This window comes from Falco cherrug, chromosome 6, assembly GCF_023634085.1.
Source record: "Falco cherrug isolate bFalChe1 chromosome 6, bFalChe1.pri, whole genome shotgun sequence".
NCBI classification, from domain to species: Eukaryota; Metazoa; Chordata; class Aves; order Falconiformes; family Falconidae; genus Falco; species Falco cherrug.
In genome coordinates this window covers 23,587,480-23,598,169 of record NC_073702.1, presented here as the reverse complement: position 1 = coordinate 23,598,169, position 10,690 = coordinate 23,587,480, and the positions used below count along the sequence as shown (strand labels likewise).

The window sequence follows — 10,690 nt, the reverse complement described above, 5'->3', positions numbered from 1 at the left end:
CATCAGGACTGCAACTAAGAATACTGCAATTAGGCCTTCAACTCTTTGATCTTGCAGCTCTAAAACTTAGTCTTTGCCCAAAATGCTTGATGTAGTCTGCTTCTTGCATTCATCATTGACTTGGAATTGTCTGAGCAATTTGACCTTTCCTACCGGTTTTCTAGGCGTGCTGTGTGTTAGCTTCCAAAACTTTGCTGATTTGGCTCTCATACAATTCCCTTTTCAGTGTCTCAGAGCTTCCATCCACAGATTTATTCCTTGTTCAAGGCTGATGATTCAGGTTTGAGAGGTGCCCACAGGCACCTACAAAGCTTAATGTGCAAGTTGCCTTTTCTCTGTAGTAGGATCTCTTGTGCAGGACACCTGATGAGGATATGCATCTCGGCACAGTTGGGAAATCTTTATAACTGGAACTCTCTGATGATTTCACTGACATTTCCAACACATAACTGTCATATCAAATCCATGTACAGAACAGTATCCAAAAGCTCTGTCACAATGTTAAATGTTTATAGATTTGTACAAATGTTTATAGCTTCCCATATTTTAAAATATCTTATATAAGTGCTTATAATGTGTGTGTTGATTTCTATTTCCAGAGATCAAATTTCAGCTAACATGCTCTATTGGTCTGAGCCATTTGGTCAAACTATACCATCAGAGCTATGGGCTCAGATACCTGACAGACAAACAGCAGAAAGTGACAACCATGCATAGCTCCAGGATCAATAGGTAGATATACTGGCTCACTACCTCTTGGCTGTCTTTGATGCTGAACTACTGTCGCAGCACTCCCCAAACTAGCTGGCTGCAACAAGGTCTTTTACCATCTGATACCAGCATACTCTTCATACAGTCCCTCTGCTGCCTTCTCCTCGTCTCTCCTCACCCAGCACATGTGTTCTCTCTTCTCCTGCTTCTTCCTCAGCTGCTCTCTCTTCATTGGCTCTCAACCACTCAATCAGCCACAGCTGCACCTTATCTACATCGGCCATCCCACCACCCCTGAAGCCAGCCCACAGCTGTACATTAGCAATGTTAATTAACCTAGTTTCATTCCTCTACAACTGTAGATCAGCCTGCATGGTATGGACAAGCACAGCAGAATAACTGCAGACTGTGGTCCAACAATCCCAGCATGTAACCTCTGATCTGATCAGAGGATGCATCCGTTGTCACGCTGACATACCTTATCACACTAAGACATTTGTAAGCTATTTTTGTTTAGCATTTTGTATATTTTGATTCATGTTTGAAGACAAGACTCTTCATCACATTTCCCCAGGAAACTGCTTGTTTAAATGGAGACTCACCCACAAAAAGCTTGAAAAGCTTAAAAATCTCAAGAAAACCCCATCCCTTGTAAACAAAATTTAGTTTACAATGGAACACACCCTGCAAAGATAGAACATTCAATATACCACATGCAAAGAATAAAATGGTGTAAGATATAACTTGCTCAGCACAAGGACAGCAGAAATTTTATTTGAATTTTGAAAGGTATTTTAAATACGGATCTTACATTGCAAGAAACTAAAAATTAATTATCACAAAAGACAGCTTACATCTTAGGATCTTAATGAAACAAGACCATTAAAAATTATCTAACTAGCTGTTAATTCAAAGGCTCATCAAATAAAAGAAATTAAGCAACTCCCATACTTGTAGGGAGCTTCAAAAATAAAACTTCTTTTCCATTCTCATGGAGAATTGGAGCTGCATTTATCTCAGCAGCAAGTACAAAAGGTACTTTCAAGTGGTGGCTAGTACAGCAACATAAGATCAGCTAGCAGACATCTAGGGCTGCCACTAGAAACACAATTTAGCATTTAAGCTTGGGATTCCCTGTAGGTAGGCTTTTTTACCACCCACCGTGTTTTTTCAGCAACCTAAACTTAAGACAAATGTCTGATTTTAGATTCTTCCTTTGTAAAGCAATTTTTTTTTTAATCTTTCATCCAATCTACTTGGATAATACTGTAGTGTGGAAAGGAAGTGCACAGGAATCTGAATCTTATAACAGAAATCTGAGACTGAGTTTTAGAAACTATTTAAGTTGCTTATAGTAACAAGAACAGAAATATTTATGTATTATCATTAGCACTGTGTATTTCTGGTTATTAGAGTATTTTTAAAATTTGTATCTAAGTGTGGCATACTGGCCCTGCGAAGAAGCTGTAACAGGACAAATACACACATTTTTCCCGATGAAAGAGCAATGTATCACTTTGTTACCTTTTAAGTATCTTGTTTCACATTTCATTCTTCACTAAAAAGAAATGGAAGAGAACCTATACTACACAAAAGATTTGCTACCACCTGCTGACAAACAGCATTACTGACTTTATCCTAGTCAGTCTTGAAGAAGCAACACCTATATCCCTATAAGAAAGTTTCCACTGTTGCTGCAGTGGTTGACAGAAAAAGATATATGTATTTTTTAAAACTATGTTGTAGCCATGACAAGGCAGTAATTTCCTGTCCACCCAGCTTGTCTGCATGACGTATTCACCACTGACCAGAACATTCTGCCCATAAGGCAGCTGCTCTGTCCTCCACTCAGTGAAGCCCCGCAGCCATCACAAGGAGTTACTGTAGTCCGCTACTGAGGTATTTCAAGAAACTGATTCCTCGTTTACAAAAATCCAAACCCATTTGATTTGTTACATTAGCCATAAGCCTTTCCAAATGACAAGTCTGTTTCTTCCAGTCTTATTTCCCAACCTACGGTGAGGAATCAAACCACCACCCCCACCACCCTGCCTTAAAATTGGTAATAGAAATGACCACCCTTTGCATCACCTTACTTAATTTTACAATGCTTTAAGTAAAAGCCTCCCTACCCTCTAGGTATTCTTGTCGTTGTAGAAAAGACTACCATAAACTTAAAGCAAATTATTGCTTCAGGTACATCTCACACTACATTGCAGAAGTGTGACAGTGAAGAGAGACTACCTCATGGTGAAGACCAGTATCAGGTTATGTGGTAGACTAAATGGAAAAAGTATTTGCAATGTATACTTACACATGGACTTTCAAACTTTTTTTTTTTTTTTTGGGGGGGGGGAGGGGTCGTGCATGGAAGCCAAGGCTTTACATCTGGTAAGCCAAAATGTCAGAAAAACTAATTTTATTGGAGCAGAACGTGGAGGCATTATGGTAGTATGGTTGATTTAACAAAGCTAATCTTGGTGAGCTTCATGGACTCTCCTGGCTTCGCTGACAGGAATCTGAGACTGAAATCTCTCTTTAAGCACCAGGTTTGTGAGAGCGGCCAGTAGCGAGAGGCAGCCACCGGGGTGTGGGGAGCCGCCTTCGCTGGCCCTCTCAAACACGGACAGCACCAGCCGCCACAACCCTTCCCTCTGAGGGGACGAGGGCGGACGCGCTAACGGTGCCCCTCGCGCTGCCACGGCGGGCGGGAAAAGGCTCTGGCGCGTGCCCGCCGCCCGCCGCCACGGGGCACGCAGCCGGCGGGCGCCCAGTCTCGCGAGAAGCGGCGCTGCCGCCGCCATGGAGCAGCCGCTGAGCGACCCGCCGGGGCTGGCCGCTGTCCTGGCGGTAAGGAGGGAGCTGGGGTCGGGCTGGCCGCTCGCCCGGGGAGCGGGGTGGAGGCGCCGGCCCCGTGTGTGCGCGGGAAGCCCACGCCGAGGGGGGTCGCTCCTTGCCCAGCTTGGCGTGGGGCCGGTTGTTGAGCGCGGCCTGTGACTGGGATCGGCCGCTGTTTCGGCGCGGAGGAAGGACAGCTGGCCGCTCCCGCTGCCTGGCGGCGCTCCTGCCTAATCTGCTTTCGTTTTGTCCGTAGAAGACGGACTGGTCAGAGCCCTGGCTGGTGGGGCTGGCGGTTTTCCACGTCCTCTGCTTCCTCCTGACGTACGCATCTTTCCAGCACTACCGGGTGCAAGTGGGGCACTTCCTCTGCATGGGTGAGTGCTGGGGCCGGGCCTCCCTGAGGGGCGCCCCGGGGGTGCGGGCGGGCTGTGGGCCTTCCCGGGGCCGCTGGTACTGGCACGTAGTTTCTTTTGGTCTTTTAACGATAACGTTTTTCTTCACGTACTGGCGCAGCATACAGGTTTACGCTTCGCAGGAGATAAAGTGCATGCGAGTCAGTTTTGCTCTTGTAGTAATGTGTGTATCTATACGTGATAAACTGTTACAGATGCTGCTGTGATCTGTAAACATGTATTTAGTTTCCAAGACTGTATGAAGTAGTGACTTAAAACTCTGGCCCTGGTGAGGATCTGGGATAAGTAAGTTTCTCCATGATAAATGCTGTGTGTATCACAGCTTCCCAGGATATTGTTGCTGCACTGGAGAAGCAGAAGAGAAATCTACTAAGAGCCAGCATTTGCCTTCTACTCTTCTACTTATGCCTCTAAGGCTGCAGTTCAGTAAATATGGTCCACTTTCAGCTGAATTAATTTCTAGAGCAGGTTCATCATATGCCCTGCTGGCAGATGTAATACTGGCATGAGGAAGAGCAAGACTGCTTTGGTATATTGCAGTAACAGCTTGTCACGTCCCACCAAGAAGGAGGGAGGAGTGACTCAGATTTGCTGATTCTCCTGGTTGGAATAGGATATATGCAATACCAGAGGTCCATAGGTAAATAGAGACTTCTATTCCATAGTCAGGCTCGTTGGTAAATAATTGGGTAGGAGAAATGCTTATTACTTGCCATGATATAAAGTTTTACGCCTTGTGTTACTTGCTGGAAAAAGGTAAAAGGATAAGAGAAAGGGGGGGGGGGGGGGGGATGGGGACACGGGGGGGACGACAGGGGGAGAGAGAGAGAGAGAGAGAGAGAGAGATTGATCACCAGTCCTGAATCCAGGGCCCGCCAACAGGTGGTATTTCTTGTAGGAACACCCATCCAGACATCCCTTCTTTTATTCTTAATTCTTATTCCCTCTGAAAGAGATGCTTTCCTTCCTCTTTTATTCTTGTCCTTCAGTGTGAACCACCTCTTATTAACATCAGCCACGCTTGCCACATAAATTAGCACACATGCTCCTTACAAGTTGGGGGGGGGGGGGGGGGCCAGCAACGGCAAGTCTTTTTGGTCTTGAATTGAGTTGGTGGTCACGATCTCCCCCTGGCACATTTACCTTTCCCCCAGTTACTGCAGAAATCTGCTGACTCTACTGCTTCTTGTGCTGTTACTCACTCACCCTTCGGTGGGCTGTTGGCTCTTACTAGTCTTTAGTTCATACAAAGTAACCTTTGTTTGATCTTGCGTGTGAGCCATTCCTAGAGTGTTTGAGATCTTCCTCGAGAGGCTCAGCAGATCTCTACTGCCTATTCCCTTAAATTAGTTTTGTCTCCTGCTGGTTCCCACCCTTCAGAGCTTTCCTTGGTGTTAGATTGTTTTTCCAGTTGGTTTCCTACACAGATTGTGTTATCTTGGTGTTTATCAGATTTTAGCCTAGGAATCCACAGTCACCTTGCCTAGCCAAAGCTGTGCCTTTATGGTTGGCTGGCCGAAGATCCAGCAGCTTCAGTTTAATTAAGATGGCATGGGTTTGGGTTAGAGCCACATATTATGAGCCTATTGGTTCTAGCTGTGGGTTGGATTTTCTGGTGAGCTGCATTTTTTATACAGTACCTCAGTTCTGTCATGCTTGCAGGGTTATGAGGGAAGAATAAGCAATTGAAAGAGATTTGCAGGCAAAAAGCCGCTTGCAGACTATGTTGACTTTTTCAAATACCATTCAATGAACTAGTCAAGTTGATGGAGGAATTATAGCTTCCTCAAATCTGCAAATAACTTATCTTGGCTAAAGCTAAGGTTCCAATAACTTTAAGTACCCCTAAAAAGGAATCTAGAAAACTTAGTATTTTCCATGTATCTGTTTGTAACTGCAAAGTTTAAAGTTGTTTACAGAGAGCAAAATAACAATGCGTGTTTATGACACGATAGGCCTGAAAGTTCCCTATAAGAATACAGAATTTTCTTTCTTAATTTTTTTATTAGACATTCAGAATTTCCAGTGACATGCTGTTTACTTTAGACTCTTAATCTGAAGTATTGCTGGGGATACTAACACTAGTTTGAATGCCCAAGGTCTAACTGCGTTGGAAAATGCAATGGAACTGATCATTGATGGATTTTAAGCCCAGATATGATGTAAACTTGCTGTTAACAAGATGAGTGCATAAATATATCCATATTGAGTCCAAGCCTTGTTTGTACCTGGAAAACTGAACCATTTTTTATATGTCTGCAATATATATAATTTTGTATTGTAGATAGTCAGAAATAACTGAGGAAATTATTAAATTATCATATTGGTTTTCCTTGGCAGCTGGGCAGCCATAGGTATATTTATACTGTGCAGTACCAAACAGAGATAATCCAGATGATGGCAAAACAAGATAGCACTCCTTCATATCACCAGACTACTTATTTAATTGCCTTGTGCAGGTCATCTTTAGCCAGTGAATCTGGGGAGTTTTTGCTTTGTTTATTGTGGAAAATGATACAAGGACAAACTTAAAATTTTGTGTTGGTTTTCTGTTAAACATGTGATTGCACTGAATTTTCTTACTGGCTTGATAGCTTTTTATTTCATGCAATTATTGAGTAAGAATATGCTAGTTTTCACCTGATTGCAGCAGACTACTCTGCTATAGACCTATTCAAACAAAGTTTGTATTTTACCAAAATGCGTATATGTAATTAGTACCCTAACTTCAGACAGTGATGTTAGGACACCATAACATCAAAAATAACAACTATTTTTTTTTTTAATTCATTTGTGTGCTGAGGTCTTTCTGTAAGCTCAGATGAGTAGGACTATACGTTTGTAATATAGTGGGTACGTTTTGTGATCACTTTATACTTAGTAACTATATGAGACATTAAATTAGTTTTGTGCAGTTAAATATTTAAATGTGTAATTTGATCTTCTGAGGGTCAAGGAATTCTAATGTCTGATATGTATATATCTTTAGTATACATGGCAGAACTGATGGCAGTTAAGTTTTAGAGAAATACTGAATCAAATATTTTTCTTTTGTTGTACAGTGGGCTTAGTGTACTGCGCTGAATATATAAATGAATTAGCAGCCATGAATTGGAGGTAAATGTTTTCACTTAAATTTTTACATTTAAATGAATGTTCTTCTTAATAGTCTTGTTTTCCTGTCATTCCCAGAAAACATGTCATCATTAGACACCTCTTAGATGCATCATCATTAGAATGCGATTGCAGAGGGTCTATTCCATTGGTTAATATAAAACTTCTGAATAAAATCATATAGTACAACACAGCTATCACTTAGTTTATAAGAAAAGGTAATTTTTCATAGCTAGCATGATTGTACTGCATAAATATGTTCATATGGATGGTTGTAAACTAACTAGTCAGAGAACTAAGAGAAAAGAAGAATGCGATTGTTAAGGGAAGAAGGATGTGAGCTGTGATTTTAATTTTTTTGTTTTTATTGGATTTTCTTTGGTAGCTATTTGTGTTTAATAAGCTGAAGTTAAGCACCACTTCTCAAAAGTATCACTACTATTTTACATACTTGCATAGTTACATACAAAGCATTAACAGTTGTCTTTTTTACTAAGCCAGTGTACCAGAATTAAATTGGTGGTTTATTTTCATAAGCACTGAACTAACCTTCCCCTGATGAAACTGGAAATTACATGTTTAACACTACTTTATGCAGGCATCTGATTGTAAGTCTTTATGTTTCACTTCAGGCTAAATTACAGCCTTGCTACAGCTATTATTTCTGTTATCTTTTTCTAGTATGAGTAAGCAAAATACCTGAGAAAGTCATTGCAGACCCTTCAGGATAAGCATGATTTCTGATCAAATATATGTATTATTGTAATAACATTAGTAAGTTACTTAATCTATGGTTGTTTTATTTAGGTTTTGCACAGTAAAACTTTAAAGAAAGAGAAAGATTGGTATTGTAATAAATACTCATAACTGACAAGATACTGACTGTCACTTTGTTCTGACTTAATACAGTAGAATGCTGGCCTGTGCATGGGGATCCCCAGAAATAGGATAATCTGTACAATGTCGACATTGAATAGTTGGTGTGAAAGTCTAGTGTTATGTGAACTACACTGAATAAAACTTGTTATTTTATTTTTGTTTGGTTTATTTCTTTCAGGCTGTTTTCTAAATACCAGTACTTTGATTCAAGAGGGATGTTTATTTCACTTGTATTTTCAGCACCACTGCTGGTGAATACTATTATAATTGTGGTATGTATGTGTTCATTTATATGGATGCTTTCATTAAATTGATAACTAAATGTATGTGGATTAGTTAAATTTAATAATTTATTTACTTTTCAGGTTACCTGGGTTTACAGAACTTTGAATGTAATGACTGAACTGAAGATGCTACAGCAGAGAATAAAAGCAGAGAAAGAGAAAAAGAACTGAAAGAGCCTTATGCTATTTTTTTTTTTATTTATTTCTAATAATACTTGTCCAGGTAACCAGTTCTTCTGTATATTTATACAGAAACAGCAATGATTTTGTATCTGATGTCAAGAGGACTTGCAACCTGTTGTCATGGACAACTAGGTGAAAGCAAGTATCTAGAATACATGTGAATTGGCTGTGAAGTTGAGAAACCCAGTCTTAACAGGTCTTTGTGCCCTTCTGCATAAGATAGTTTTCCACTGTGGCCAGGGCTGCTGTTGTTGGTGAGACACAATCTTCCAGTTCGTTTCCTTTTGCCTATGTATTTTTTAACTATGTCTTAACTGTGTGTTTATCAAGTATCCAGTCTTCTGCTGCTGAAGTCAACTGGAGCAGTGTCATGAATTCCAGTAAATGAGGGATTGTATTCAGAATGCCTTAGGAATCCATGCTTCTGTGAAGCATTTCACTTCTTTATAAATCGAGTTTCATACTTCCTATGTGTGTTGGGTTCCAATAACAATTTTATAAATAAAATTATCCACTGTATCTTAAATTGAGTTAATTTGGTTTGTTTTTTTTTTTTTTTCTCATAAAAATTCCCAGATGGTAAAATTGCACACTTCATGATTTTAATGCTAATAGATAAAACTGGCTGAAATTTTAATGGTTTTCACTTACTTGTAGAACAGAAAGGAAGGGGAGAAGGTTCATAGCATTCTATGCAATTTTGTTCCTTTTAAATTTTTTTAATGCTTTACTTTTTTTTTAATAAGTGAAAATGAAAAATTAACTCTGGTAAAAATGAAGATCACTTCAGTTTTACTCAGAGTAACCTGGTTTTATTGGAATAAGGAAATTTAGGGAGAGAAGTGAACACAATGGAAGACTGTCTACATATTTAGTAAAAGTTTTATCTGGAAATAGATAAACCTTTGTGTGGAAACCTAAACTTCTGTCTAGAGTACATGTCGTTTAAGACATAGGAAAGATGATCTACAAAATTGAACTTAGACTATTGTGAAGAACAGTTGGGTACAAAAATGCAGAACACTAGTGAATTTTTAAGCTAAGTAATTATTTGCGAAATTAATTTTAAACACTTGAGTAATCTTCACACCAATAGCAATACAGACCCAAGGGAGATATGCAGATGAATCTGCTTGCAGTTTGCAAGTCTTCTACTTAGAGAGTGAAACTGTCTAGAGGGCTTCACAATGTAGTGGAAGGGCAGTGGAGTGTTAGTCTGGGATTGATTTCTTTACCTTTCCCATGGATTGAATTAGCATGGCTCTACTCACTCATTGCCCTATCAACTATTACAGACAGCTAGGCTACTTTGTATTGGCAAACTTAATAGATGCAGACCTGCTATGTTGTCCCATAATCATCCATTCTGTTGTGAGTCTTGGTGCAATTTTGGGTAGTGTCAACTGTCCCGTCTCTGTGAAGGCATCTCTTCTGGTCAGGTAGATAGCATGTGCCTTTTGAGAACAGTCCCTGTTTTGAAGGAGCGAGGAGAATCTATCCAAATTGCTGCAAGATAGGCTATGCCACCTGTGTTCAGGACCAAGGAACCAGGCCTCTGATTTTTAGATAGATAGATGTAGTCCTTCCAGGCTTGTTTAGAAAAGTTCAGCTTTACTTTTAATGATTCAGTGGGGAAAGATAAGCAATTTTTCATACATGGCCCTAAGCATGACCACACAAATGCTATGCTCCTGACTTTCCACTTGTGAACTGTTCTGCAACTATATCATTGCGCAGTTGTTTCAGAATCACACGTGTAAAGCTGTAGTACCTCGTCATACTGAGATACCACCTGTTATCTATAGCCTTCAGCTTCACAGCGTCTGAGTTTGATTCACAGTAAATGAGGTGGTTCAGAGCAGCTAAGCAGCAAGTCTCTTGCAACTGAAAAACAATGTGCCTTATGTAGTACATCCAAGGCAAACCTTCCCCAGGTAGTTCAGTACTTTGTCTACTTTCTTCTGTGTGAGGTTGAAAAAAATGAGAATTTGCTCCTCTGTAAGTATGTGCAGCTGATGAGATACAGCAATTAGAACTGTCCTTTCTAGCATACCAGTTAAGATAACAGAAATTACTTTGTCTATGTTGCCCAATTTTGTGTTACTCTTGCTTGGCGCAACAGTTAGAGAAATTCTCGCTACTTTTGGGGTTCCCCAATGAAATAAAAAAAATGGTGCTTGCTTAAATTCTCTTTCCTCTTTCTCTCAGTGTAGTTGACCTTTCAGGCAGTATTTCATTCGCATTGCATTACCGGAGTAATTTTGC

General features: G+C 40.2%; 1 protein-coding gene across 1 annotated transcript; it reads left to right on the top strand.

The window, feature by feature from the left end:
* Positions 1 to 3,427: 3,427 nt before the first annotated feature.
* TMEM18 (transmembrane protein 18) lies at positions 3,428 to 8,951 on the top strand. Its single transcript, XM_055714621.1, has 5 exons — positions 3,428 to 3,561; positions 3,806 to 3,926; positions 7,028 to 7,082; positions 8,137 to 8,230; positions 8,324 to 8,951. The coding sequence occupies exons 1-5, from the start codon at positions 3,514 to 3,516 to the stop codon at positions 8,411 to 8,413; spliced, it is 408 nt and encodes a 135-aa protein (XP_055570596.1). The 5' UTR covers positions 3,428 to 3,513; the 3' UTR covers positions 8,414 to 8,951.
* The last annotated feature ends 1,739 nt before the right edge of the window (positions 8,952 to 10,690 follow it).

Excerpts from the sequence above, each read along its gene's own strand:
- TMEM18 (XM_055714621.1), top strand. The coding sequence starts at position 3,514 with ATGGAGCAGCCGCTGAGCGACCCGCCGGGGCTGGCCGCTGTCCTGGCG. Across the intron at positions 3,562-3,805 it reads GGCTGGCCGCTGTCCTGGCG|AAGACGGACTGGTCAGAGCC; the intron begins GTAAGGAGGGAG and ends TTTTGTCCGTAG. Across the intron at positions 8,231-8,323 it reads TGAATACTATTATAATTGTG|GTTACCTGGGTTTACAGAAC; the intron begins GTATGTATGTGT and ends TTTACTTTTCAG.